The sequence below is a fragment of the Hyperolius riggenbachi genome, chromosome 1, assembly GCF_040937935.1.
Source record: "Hyperolius riggenbachi isolate aHypRig1 chromosome 1, aHypRig1.pri, whole genome shotgun sequence".
In the NCBI taxonomy this organism is placed as follows: domain Eukaryota; kingdom Metazoa; phylum Chordata; class Amphibia; order Anura; family Hyperoliidae; genus Hyperolius; species Hyperolius riggenbachi.
The window spans coordinates 341,519,751-341,533,710 of record NC_090646.1 but is presented as its reverse complement, the minus strand read 5'-3'; the positions used below and the strand labels follow the sequence as shown (position 1 = coordinate 341,533,710).

Sequence of the window (13,960 nt, the reverse complement as noted above, 5' to 3'; positions counted from 1 at the left end):
AACAGCTGATCTATCAGCACTGCTGTGAGGAGTGAGGCGACCCAGGCAGTGCAGCCGCAGAGGAGGTCATGTCATACATCGTGCAGGCGGGCCGGTCGTGCGGGTGGGAAGGAGTGGTAACACAAACAGCTGATCTGCCAACTGTTATAACGCCCCAGCCCTCCTGTCGCCCTAGGCCATGGCCTTGGTGGCCTGCCGACAAATCAGGCCATGGCCAGATATCATGAGATGTGTGACCTATGCTTTGCAGCCAGCTGGGATCGGATGACACAGGATCCCTGCGTGTGTGAGACAGAATGCACAGACAGACAAGGCAGGGTTGCATGTTACACACACACTGCTGGCTGCAAAAGTAGGCTCTGATAATAGTAATGCTGTACAAATTAGTGTGTTTAGTTAGGTGTTAAACAACAAAATTTGTTTTATTGTGAGGTGTGTGTCTTATTTACTGAAAAAACAAGCATAAATGATGTAATTTATGGCTCTGCTTTATGGAACTCTCTGCATTTAGGATAAATGCACACTGCACAGAGGTAAATAAAGGAGATCCATAAGTTAGATCAGTTATGCTTGCTTCTCAATAAATCATGTAAAGTACACCTCACTATTAAACAAAAGTTTTGTGTACAACACCAGACTACTGTCCTTAGAGGAGCTCACAATTTAATCTTACCATAGTCAAAGTGTAATGTCCTACCATATTGTTATTATTATGTATTTATATAGCACTGACATCTTCTGCAACACTTTACAGACTTCATAGTCATGTCACTGACTGTCCTCAGAGGAGCTCACAATCAAATCCTAGCATAACCATAGTCTAATGTCCTACCATAATATTATTTTGTAATTATATAGCTCTGATATCTTCTGCAGCGCTGTACAGAGGACATAGTCATGTCACTGACTCTCCTCAGAGAAGCTCACAATCTAATCCTACCATAGTCATAGTCTAATGCTGGGAATACATGGTTAGATAGTTGCGCTGGATCGAGACGCTGGCTCGATCCTGGCGCATCCCCGCTCGTCCCCGCCGGTGCCTGTATAGATCCCCACTCGTCCCCGCGGGCATTCCTTATCAGCTGCTCAATTCCCCACTATTGTCTGCCTGCGGGGATCAAGCGGGAAATCGATGTGCGCGATCATCGGACCTGTCGGATATTATCAATCAAGCCATCAGCGGCTCGATTGATAAGGGGGAAACGTACCGTGTATCCCCAGCATAATGTCCTCCCATATTAATATGATGTATTTATGGCACTAGACCACCAGGAAAACTAGAAGGGTGATAGTGCTACAGCACCAGGGAACACTGTAAAGGCTCATACACACGTTCGGATTTTCGCAAACGACCGGTCGTTTGGACGTTTGAACGTCCGGGTGTTTGGACGTCAAATTGGCTGTGACAGACCGTACACACGCCCGATTTCAGGTCCAAACGACCGGCCGTTTAAACGTCTAAACGACCGGTCTTTTGTGAAAATCTGACGTGTGTATGTACCTTAACTACTTTGGCCTCCTGGACGTACTAACTACGCCCAGGAAGCCATGTGCGCGTCCGTGCGGCCCCGCGTCCGATCGCACGCGTGCACGCGCGCTCCCGGCCGCGACTCGTTAGCCCACGAATCAGTGAATCGGGCTATGGTGCCCGATCACTGATTCCTCTCCCTCGCAGAAAAAGCGACAGCTTCTCTCAGAAGCTCCACTTTTTCTGGCTGTTGCGTCCCCCATACGTCCCTCTAAGCGTATGTTACACTTAGAGTGACGTCATGTAAACAAACTCATGGCCGCCATTTTGTGGCCAAAAAGTAAAACTACAACTAAAAGTAAAAAAAAAAACCTTAAGGCCTCTTGCACACTGCAAGCAAATCAGATTCAGATTCAGATTTTTAATCTGTTTTTACATCCGATTCCGATTCAGATTTTTAATCTTAACTGCATGCTGCGTTTTTTGATCCGTTTTTCTGTTGAATGTATTCAAGGAAAATCGGAAACGGAATCGGAATCGGAAACGGAATCGGAATCGGAAAACGGATTTGCAGTGTGCAGGGAGCCTAACACACATTTACATTATAAAAGATCTGTTTACATCCCACCCTCCCAAAAAATATATAAAAAAAAACATTACAATAATAAAAAAAAAAAAACATGTAAATATTTACCTAAGGGTCTAAACTTTTTAAATATCAATGTAAAGATGAAATATTTCTATATTTTTTTTATTTTAACCTTGTAAATAGTGATCGATGCAAAACGGAAAAAATGCACCTTTATTTCCAAATAAAATATTGTCGCCATACATTGTTATAGGGGCATAATTTTAACGGTGTAATAACCGGGACATATGGGCAAATACAATACGTGAGTTTTAATTATGGAGGCATGTATTATTTTAAAACTATAATGGCTGAAAACTGAGAAATAATGAATTTTTTCCGTTTTTCTCTTATTCTTCCTGTTAAAATGCATTTACAGTAAAGTGGTTCTTAGCAAAATGTACCACCCAAAGAAAGCCTAATTGGTGGCGGAAAAAACAAGATATAGATCAGTTCTTTCTGATAAGTAGTGATAAAGTTATAGGCTAATGAATGGGAGGTGAACATTGCTCGGATGCATAAAGTGAAAACGACTGAAGGCTGAAGTGGTTAAGGGGCACAGCATAGACTGATGTTAGGCTGGAATTTAGGGGAATTTCGGTGAGTACTCTGCCTAATTACTTTGAGGAAAGTGCTGCCTAATTATGTTTGGGGAGAGAAATGCAGGAAAATGTAAAAAAAAAAATTGTTTTCTGAGGGGAACTTGCTGCATAATTATCGCGTGGGGGATATTTCTGCTTTCATTTAATCTAAGAAGTGGTTACTGTGGAAAATATCTGGTTATGTCTCATATGTCTGGTGTTTAGGGCCTTATTCTTTCTTCAAGGAGAGGAGGTACACTGCTGGGAGAACCATGTACAATTTGACTCCACCAACAGTATCTCATGGTCACACCCCTTTTTGCATCATGCCGCCTATTTATAATCATATAATCTTGCCACCCCTGGAATTTTTTCTGCAGACGCCCATGGATATGATCATAACTGGTGGAAATATTGTCACAAGTTAGATTTGGTAGTGGTGATTAAATATGATCTTTTCTTTCAATCAGATATTATCAAAAATATGATTGTTTGGTGAAAAATTGTTATTGTTGAACACCATTGGTCTGAAAAGAGTAGTGTTGGTGTTCAGATTTAGTCAATCTGGAACGAACATATGGCACCCAAAGTAAGTAAAACAAAACAAGCCAGGCTACATAACCATGTTGACAGAGGCAATGACAAGGGTGGTTCTTGCATGTGCACCTCCCAGAAAGCAGGTCAGAATTCTCATACAGACATGGAAGATGCATAAAACATGTAAACAAGAGGGATGATAGATACAGAATATTTGCAATTTCCATACAGGCTACTGTTAAATAAGAATTTATACTGTATTATATTGTTTATCTACACTGGCCACCACCTAACTCATTCATATTCACTATCATGTACATGACACAGGTGCAAGCTTGTGCACTTGTGCAGGTCACTATGCAGGTACAGCCTATTGGACATCCAGAAATAGATTTTTTTTGTTGACAAAAAAGTATGTAGATGGGCTACTTAGCTAGTTTGTAGATGGGAAGGAGGCCAAGGTTTGGAATGGAGAACTATAATACAGATTTCTAAAGTAGAAGATACAACTTCAGAATTGAACATCTTTATTTTTAGTTAAATTGGGCTTTAATGTGCTCCTCAAGTGAGACATAAGAGACAGCCTAAAAGGTGTTACGAACCATTTGGCAATACAGATTTAGATAATGTATGCACAGCGTTATGTATCTTATATTGTATGCACATAGTTAGGTAATAATTTGATGCTTTTTATTTCTCATTGGTGTTAAATGTTAATATGTTATCAGATAATGTAAAGTCAGTACAAACCTGAAAGAAATTAGATACAAGTAGCATTAAAGGCAGATAAGTTTAAAGTATCAGACTCATACATTAATTACACATGATTAGCCCTCCAGGCTTGCAACAAGGTTATGCCTAACAGCATTCTTGTGAAATACATTCCTGTTATTGCTCAGTACCTTCCAAGTTCCTGACCCAGTAAATAGAAATGCTCCAGTCCATTTTCTCTCTGAGATCCTTCTATCCAGTAGATGTCTTCTGGTTTGTAGGTTGGCATATTCTTCTATAATCCTTATCCTTTCCCAGAGAGTTGACTACATTAAACTTGAGAAAAGAAAGAAAATGACCCTTAATGAGAATATTTAACCTCTTGAGGACCCCCCTAAAGACCAGGCCATCTCCTACTAGCAGGAGATGCGCACGCAGCATGCGTGCGATCTCCTGCAAAAGCCAGCCGCAGGACTTTACGTGGTCCTGAGGCTGCCGCCGTGGCCATGCCCATCGGCGTGACATGGTCGTGAGCAGGTTAAATAAGCCAGACAATTCATTCTGATTTATTATGGTGTGATTTAGCTTAGGCAACATACTGTATACATGGTCTTCAAAACTGGATTTTTTTAAACAAACATACTTAAGTTGTTATTCTCCTTAAAGTCAATTTCATTTTAAGCAATACTAGTTTCTTGGCAGTCCTGCTGATCTCTTTGTTGGCAGCAGAGTCCAAATTACACACCTGAAACAAACATGCAACTAATCTAGTCAGACTTCAGTCAGAAACATCTGATTGGCATGCTTATTCGGGTCTATGGCTAAAAATATTGGAGACACAGGAGCAGCTGGACAACCAAGCAATTTGCATTGTTTGAATGTAAATAAACATGTCAGCCTCCATAACCCTCTCGCTTCAAGTGTGCTTTAAAGTGGAAGGCAGGGCAGTGTTTCTCTCCCTAATTTTAAAATTTGGGTAATGCTGTGGAGAGTCAGAACTTCTGCTGTGCTTTTTGTGTTTCAAGATGTTTATTAAGCATAAATGACTATTTGCAATACAGAAAAAGAAAGAGAACAAAAGAAGCATTTATCAATATGGAGAAATAATTTACCAGTGTATGCAAATTAAATAACACGTTATCTAATCTCAAATTCTTATTCAACTTGAAACAATTTAAATTATCTGAGCCAATGAAGCTATTTAAACATTTTAAACACTTTAAACAATTCAAGCACGCTAAGGTATTTGAAAAAAAACAAAGTTGCTGAAATAGATACGAATAAAGAGTTTTTCATAACATCTTCCCAAATATTGTCCTAATACATAAACAACATTAGCAATGTGCATTCGCCACTTCCCAAAAGGCTTGTACACACATCCAACAATTCTACCCGATTCTCATTCAGATTAAGTCAATCAGGCGTGTGTTAGCATTGCATTCCATACAGAATAACTATCTACCATTGATAACAGATAGCAACTACAATTGAGATGCAAGGCCTTCGTCAACGACTAAAGTTTGCATCAGCCCTCCGCCGTGGTATTCTGAAATTTATCTTCACTTTTAAACTCAGCCCATTGTGCCCAGATGATAAAGAATTTTTCAATTGTATCTAGTTTTGTAGCTCTCATATAGTCTATCTTATGGAAACATTCTTCAATGCAGGCACTGTGATTTCCACCACCTTGGCACAATGGATTTCCCTACGTTCAAGAGATGTAACATTAAGGATCTTTTATAGCTTTTAACAAATAGAGGGTTACAGTGCGACAGCGTTGCCCATGTATTAAAATAAATTATCTCCAAAGATATTTTCCTATTTGTGTTTTTCCTTCCAATAAACCTGAATGGGATTGCATTCCCACCAAATGTATTGTTAACTACTTCAGCGCCCTTGCTATGCATATCTACGCCCCTGTATACTTCACTTCAGGGTCAGGGGCGTAGATATGCATACTGTTTACTTGCCGGCTCACGATCGTTGCATTTCTCTTGTTCGCATTCACCACAATCTTGTCCCTTTGTGATCGGGGAATGAGAAACAGCTGTTCTCAAACCCAATCATTGTGCCTGTGATGAATCAGAGCTTCCAGCAGCAGCACAGGCTCTGATAAAAATAGACCCCCAACGTAAACAGCACGTGTACACACTTGGTTCCATCTTCTATTTATAGAACATGGGTTTAGTGTAGCACCATGTTGTGGCCAAAAAGTAAAACTACACCCAAATACAAGATTACACTTTCACATAGAAAAATTAAATACATTTTTATTATTTATTAACTCCATTCACCCCTACCCCATAGTTACCAAAATAAAACACTTGTTAAATAAAAAATAATTACATCATTAAAAAAAGCTGCATAAAAAGTTACCTTAGGGACTTTTTAAATATGTATGTCATGAGGGTATATTACTGTTGCTTTTGTAAATAAAGTCTTGGAACTATTGTTCTAGAAAAAAAAAACACTAAATGGAAAAAATACACCTTTATTTCCAAATAAAATATTATCACCATACATTGTACTAGGGACACAATTTAAATTTTGTAACAAGTGGGACAAATGGGCAAATAAAATGTGTCTGTTTCATCATCAATAGCACATTTTATTTTCAAACTACAATGGCTGAAAGCTGAGAAATGGTGAATTTTTTTTTCGTTTCTTCCCTGCAAAATGCATATAAAATGAAATAATTCTTAGCAAAAAGTACTGTCCAAAGAAAGCCTAGTTTGTTCTGCAAAAAATAATATATAAATTATTTCAGTGTGATAAGAAGCAATAAAGTTATTGGTGAATGAATAGGAGGAGCATAATGTGAAAATTACTCTGGTTTTGAAGGAGAAAAACCTGTGGTAGGGAAGTGGATAAGTTGCATTGTTGCAATTGCATCTCCAACATTTGGCAGGGTAATCTGGTTTGAATGCATGTATCTCTGACAGAGTTTTAAGCCACCTAATGAGGATTTTGCAGTTGGCTTCTTGTGTAGAGGTATTTACTGACCCCAGTTGTATGATCTCAGTTGTAGATTAGTCCGCAACCGTATATCAGGCAGATCTCTCATATCCAGCATCTGTCCAATATGGGTAAATTGCTTAACCGTAAAGGGGCACTACAGCGAAAAACTGTACATTTTAAAATATGTGCAAACATATACAAATAAGAAGTACATTTCTCCCAGAGTAAAATGAGCCATAAATTACCTTTCTCCTATGTTGCTGTCATTTACAGTAGGTAGTAGAAATCTGACAGAAGTGACAGGTTTTGGACTAGTCTATCTCTTTATAAGGGATTTTCAGGGATTTATTTTCAAAAGCACTTAGTGAATGGCAGTTGCTCTGTCCAACTGCCAAGAAACTGTGTAGGGAGCAGGGAAGCTGGCCAGCATCATTGTTTAAATCCCTTTTAGGGAATATCTTTATAAGGAATAAAATCCTTGCTGAGATTCCCCTATGAAGAGATGGACTAGTCCAAAACCTGTCACTTCTATCAGAATTCTACTGCCTATTGTAAGTGACAGCATTATAGGAGAAAAGTAATTTAGGGCTCATTTTACTCTGGAAAAAAATGTACTTCTTATTTGTATATGTTTGCACATATTTTAAATGTTACAGTTTTTTGCTGTACTGCCCCTTTAAGGCCCCGTTTACACTTAATCAGTTGGTGTGCATTAGTATGCGTTAGTATGCGTTGGTACGCATTTTTTCCATAGCAGTGCATTGGGAAGAAGATTTCAGTTAAAACGTGTTAAGTGTGAAATGTGCCATAGGAAAACATTCATTTTAATGACCACAGTTCTTTCAAACTAATATAATGTAAGCTTATTCCATGCCAACAGATCCTTCTGTATTTCGCTAAACAATATCTCATACTTTAGTTTAAACATGAATGAGGGATTCTTGGGGATTTGAATACCTAAATAAATAATTTCAACTGTGCTCCACTTGAATGGAAAGGCCAACCTCAGGCATATCTCTATGAAGTTGGAGGCAGTTATATTAAGTTTCTCAGATTTTTCAAAGTTTATTTAAAAATTGGAACAAGTGTGATAACCCTCAAGGTGCAGCGTGACCAGGCGTCCGTTGAGACATGAAACGGCCGTCGCCAGGTCCACCGTCATCCCCACTCCCACCTCCTGCACCTGCAACCGGCATCACAGTATATGAGGTACTCCTGTTTACATGATGATGTGTCTGTAACCTCCACCACTTATCCTTTTATGCTGCCGCACATGGATCAATAAATGTATTAGAGCCACTGACGGAAGGTGCACGCTTTCTTCTTCTTTGCTTCAAATATTGCTGTTAACTTTCTTCTGTGGGTTATACAAGCGGAGCACACGTCAGGCAGCAACAAGGAGGTAACACACGGGTTGCAGTGTGCGTTGCTAGTTTCTGCCACATCAGCACCTTTCTCACATCGGTAACATCCCGTTTTAAAGGGGAAGTGCTACACTACTTTTTCTAATTTTCAACATAAACCTCAAGGTGCCCATACATGGTGTGGTGAATAAAATGGCATATCGCGCCCACCGATGACGCACATCGATTGCGCCATCAGTAGACTTGACATTCTCGCTTAAAACATGACAATCAGAGTGGTTTTTCTCCCTTTCTCTTTTCCCCCCTCTGAGAACATTGCAGAGTACAGTAACTTCCAACCATGTCCTGTGTTAGGTCAGCAAGGAATTTCACATGTGGCTCAACCTCCTGTGGTGGACTATTTGCTACCACAGCCCTCTTCCAAAAGCCAGCTCAAACTGGCCAAGATAAGAAATCCCCGCCAAAGTCATACAATCCAACAAAGAGAACTTTTGTGTATTTGTAATTCAAAATAGGCTTGTCACAGAAAGACGAAAAATAAATTTTCTGATACCTATAAATCAGTTCTATCATTCACCTGAATTACAGTTTCCCAACTGTCAGAGGTCAGTCGGGAAACGCAGGCTGACTGCGTATACAGAACGCGATAGAATAGGCATGTGTAGTCTCATTTGATACAGGGTCGCAGGCCGCTTATGAATATAGTCTCGGATTTGCGATGCGCCAATCTGGGGCGGAGTCACACCGAGGATTAATAATGTTACATTTTTTGGCTCTTAATTCCGGTGGAGGCAACCTTGCTGCCAGGAGATAACCCCGCCTTCACTTCACCTAGTTTAGAGGTAATCCAGCCCCAATTCTAAGATTGTATAAATATGGGGCCAGCAGAGCCCGCTTTTGTCCTTCATCATTTCATCTGCTAAAGAAGAGCTTGGAGCATGTGTTCCAGGAGGACCGAACTCATGCTGCGTTTCAAGGACTCTTAACATTAATGCCTACTTTAAACTGGACTCTTTTTCTTCATTCTCCAAATGGACTATCAGCCGTAACTACAGTAAGAACTTTCTGATTTTATCCCTTTTATTTTTAAGCTTTGTGTCTATGTGTTAATCTGTGTAAATGTATGTAATGCAAATTTGTTATAAAAACGTTTAAAAATCGTTATGGTTACAATCTGTTCTGAATATACACAACCGTACCTATTCTACTGAAACCGCTACCGTGTTTAATAGAAGTGTACCTTTATAACCCGTTTGTGAGAACCTGGCCCAGATATAAAGATCTGACCCAGGTTCCTGCATACTGCTAAGGGTTAATAGAGCGTTCTCGAAGTACTAGTATAATTACAGTAGCAGGCTGTGTAACCCGCTTGGTGGCAGATCTTTGAATTGTATGTGTGTGGTGAATCCTTTGGCGTCCGAACGCCCCTCCGCGAGTCAGTTCATCAAATTGCGAAGTCGGGTTACGCTTCGTGATGAGCAAAAAGACAGTGTGAGAGGATTTCTGACTCTGATCGATTGACCCGTCCGCAGACAGGTCCTTGCGGTCTGTGACGTTGGTTGGCAGCTTATTGGGATTTGAGTATGCTCAGAATATCGAAAGAGCAGATTGAAAATCTGTGGTCTGTAACCATTGCATTACCATTTATATAGAATAAACGTATAGCACAGAGTCCCCCCCCCCCCTCCAATCTCTTTTGCTATCCTATCTTTTATTTGGCAAAAATGGCTGCAGCAAGATACAAGAAAACGTCAGTGCCAGATCTGGTAAACAGGTGCGCAGAAAGAGGCATTGTGACTGATAGAAAAAAGAAAGTGCAATTGATCGAGGACTTATTGCGACTAAATACTCAGCCGGAGCAGATGCTGGGAGAGCACACTCCTGGTTCAGACGGTGCTGTAACTGGGGCAGAGGGAAGTGAGCGGTTGGAGCAAAATAACCCACTTCCAGACCCAGAGGAAAACGGAACCGCGTCTGAACCGATCGCTTTAAATGCTGAGGAGCATGGTGGCTGACAGGAGCCCGCCCATGCCAACCGTTCCTGTGTTCCTGAGGCTGGAATGCAGCATGCTTTACAAAGACTGGCGGATACAAATCCTGAGCTGTACATGCAGATTGTCAGAGAAAACGCTGACCGTTCAGAACGCCAGGCGGAACGGGAAGCCTCAGAACGCCGGTGGCTTGCCGAGAAAGAGGCGGCAGAGAGAGAATCAGCCCGCCGACACGACCTTGAAATGGCCATACTGAGAGGGCAAGGCCAAAATCTCTCACCAAGTTCTCCGGAACCCCGGCCCACAGCAGGCCCTTTTGGGACTCCCAAGTTTAAGTTCCCAGAAATGGAGAAGGGAACTGACCCAGACACTTACTTGCAATCCTCTGAAAAGACTTATCGTCAGCATCATCTGCCCCAGGAGCAATGGGCGAGATTTCTGACCCCCAACTTGGGGGACAAAGCGCTTGAGGCGTTTGTGTACTTACCCGCTGACAAGGACAATGACTATAATGCGATAAAAGCTGCAATTATCGCTAAGTACCAGCTGACCCCAGAGGTATATCGCAAAAAGTTTAGGGCCCTGCAGAAAGGCCCCACAGACACTTATGCAGACCTGGAGGGTCGCCTGCTGACTGTGTTCAGGTAGTGGTCACGAGGCCTCAACAAAGACTCTCACCAAGGTCTGGAGGACATCATCGTACAGGAGCAGTTGCTGAACTGCTGCACTCCAGATGTCCGGCAGTTTGGCCTGGAGCGGAAGCCTGGATCCGCCAAAACTGCCGCAGAACTTGCAGACACTTTTGTGCCACCCGTGTGCCGGACAGCCGCAAACCTCCAGCCCAGAGCTGGAAAGGGTGGAGACCTGTGCAACCTAGCTCTCCTCCCCCTGCAAACCGTGGGAATCGGGTCCCACAGTCACAGAGGCCGGAAGCTGCACCTGCTACTCATTCGCCCGATGAAACATATGTTCCGAAGTGCTACCACTGTAGACAGCGAGGACACCTCAAGTCTGCCTGCCCCGAGGTGAGGACGCCATCTCCAGAGCCTAGCCTAGAATCAGCTAGCGCATCCTCTACTGCACACGCCTACCTCATCATGGGAGCAGCAAATACTCAACTTTCCGGAAATCATCAAGTCATGGAAGTAAACGACCAGATCGCTGTCGGTTTCCGCGACACAGGTGCAGAGCTTACCTTGGTTCGCTTTCATCTTGTTGCCAGGGAGAATTTCCTTCCTAATGAGTGTGTTACACTTGTGGGAGTTGGTGGCACACACGCCCGCATCGCCAAAGCTCATGTTGTTCTCGATTGGGGAAGGGGGCGCCAGACAAGAGTTGTGGGGGGGACAGATGACATCCCAGTGCGTGTGCTGTTGGGCACCGATCTTGGCGCTCTATGATCCTTTTATGAACCTGTGATCAACACCCCGGATTGCCAGTCTGGACCCACTCAGGTACTGTACAAGCTTGGGGAGGGACAGAGGGAGGCAGCCAGGGTAATGGTACCTAGCTCTCCTAGGAAAGGAGGCAAGGAAGAGATACCTGTTTCTAACGGACAGCTGTCTAATCCCTGTTCGTCTGATTCTAAACCTGTCACTGTTGTTCCAGATACCTGTGTACATGATGTGAAAAATGAACAGAACTGTGATGTTAATGCTGTACCAGATGTTGCTAATAGTTTTCATGCTGAATCTCCTATTGCTAAAAATGATTTATGCTTAAGTGTGATTGCCTCTAACCTAAGATGTAACAGTCTTGTTTTGCCTGGGTCCTATCCTTGCTGGGCAGCGGAAGCAGGCCAGGTGTCAGAGCAGGCAGCTGGGGGCCTAGACCTCCCCTCCTGCTATGACAGCCAGAGTGCTTCACCATTGCCTGTTATCAAACCGCTGGTGAAGACAGGCAGTTCCTTCCCTGTCTCACCCTTGCATGTCTGCCCCTTGCAGAAGCAACCCAGTGCAAAACTACCCAGAGGTCCACCTTCTATTCCTCCTGGAGGAGGGGCAAGCCTTGCCACCCAGGTGAAGGCTAATTCGTTTTTTGAAATGTGTTCTAAGGTTCACCTAGGCTGTGCTGACCGAAATGTGTTGCCAAGGTGTAGTCAGTTGAAGCGGGGGTATGCCACGCTGCTTCCAGATTCGCAGGCTGACACCCGAGAGTCAGAAAGTGACCTGGATGTCAGCCAACGACTCTCCCCCTTACAGGAAGGGCTAGACAAACCCAGCCAGACGTTTAGAGGTAAACCTGTGAGTGTGTACCTTGCCGTCCCCAAAGCGGACACTGGAACACCCCGGACCATGAGGCCTTATGCCTCTGGTGAGTTGACTAAAGTACAGTCAGATACGAAGTCGAGGACCCGTTCAGTAGCTCAGAGGCACGTAGAGCAGGTCTGGCAGACCCACTCTGTGCGGCCGACTGGTAGGGGGAGATGTGGTGAATAAAATGGCATATCACACCCACCGATGCCGCACATCGATTGCGCCATCAGTAGATGTGACATTCTCGCTTAAAAAATTACAATCAGAGTTGTTTTTCTCCCTTTCTCAGCAAGGTCAGCAAGGAATTTCACACGTGGCTCGACCTCCTGTGGAGGACCATTTGCTACCACAGCCCTCTCCCAAAAGCCAGCTCAAACTGGCCAAGATAAGAAATCCCCGCCAAAGTCATACAATCAAACAAAGAGAACTTTTATGTATTAGTAATTTAAAATAGGCTTGTCACAGAAAGACAAAAAATACATTTTCTGATACCCATAAATCAGTTCTATCATTCACCTGAATTACAGTTTCCCAACTGTCAGAGGTCAGTCGGGAAACTGCTTTATTCAGCCTGCATAGAGACAGAATGTGATAGAATAGGCATGTGTAGTCTCATTTGATACAGGGTCGCAGGCCGCTTATGAATATAGTCTTGGATTTGCGATGCGCCAATCTGGGGCGGAGTCACACCGAGGATTAATAATATTACATTTTTTGGCTCTTAATTCCGGTGGAGGCTACCTTGCTGCCAGGAGATAACCCCGCCTTCCCTCCACCTAGTTTAGAGGTAATCCAGCCCCAATTCTAAGATTGCATAAATATGGGGCCAGCAGAGCCCGCCTTTATCCTTCATCATTTCATCTGCTAAAGAAGAGCTTGGAGCATGTGTTCCAGGAGGACCGAACTCATGCTGCGTTTCAAGGACTCTTAACATTAATGTCTACTTTAAACTGGACTCTTTTTCTTCATTCTCCAAATGGACTATCAGCCGTAACTACAGTAAGAACTTTCTGATTTTATCCCTTTTATTTTTAAGCTTTGTGTCTATGTGTTAATCTGTGTAAATGTATGTAATGCAACTTTGCTATAAAAACGTTTAAAAATCGTTATGGTTACAATCTGTTCTGAATATATACACAACCATACCTATTCTCCTGAAACCGCTACCGTGTTTAATAGACGTGTACTTTTATAACCCGTATGCGAGAACCCGGCCCAGATATAAAGATCTGACCCAGGTTCCTGCATACTGCTAAGGGTTAATAGAGCGTTCTCGAAGTACAAGTATAATTACAGTGGCGGGCTGTGTAACCCGCTTGGTGGCAGATCTTTGAATTGTATGTGTGTGGTGAATCCTTTGGCGTCCGAATGCCCCTCCGCGAGTCAGTTCATAAAATTGTGAAGTCGGGTTACGCTTCGTGATGAGGAAAATGACAGTGTGAGAGGATTTCTGACTCTGATTGATTG

At 42.6% G+C, this 13,960-nt stretch overlaps 1 protein-coding gene across 1 annotated transcript in view; it reads right to left on the bottom strand.

Annotated features, from left to right (window-relative positions):
* Positions 1 to 13,960, bottom strand: part of LOC137511655 (calcium/calmodulin-dependent protein kinase type IV-like) — an 81,888-nt gene that overhangs the window by 62,916 nt on the left and 5,012 nt on the right. The window contains exon 2 of the mRNA XM_068233997.1: positions 4,117 to 4,261. Within this exon, the coding sequence (XP_068090098.1) occupies positions 4,117 to 4,214 (98 nt within the window). The 5' untranslated portion in view covers positions 4,215 to 4,261. The remainder of the gene's footprint in view (positions 1 to 4,116; positions 4,262 to 13,960) is intronic.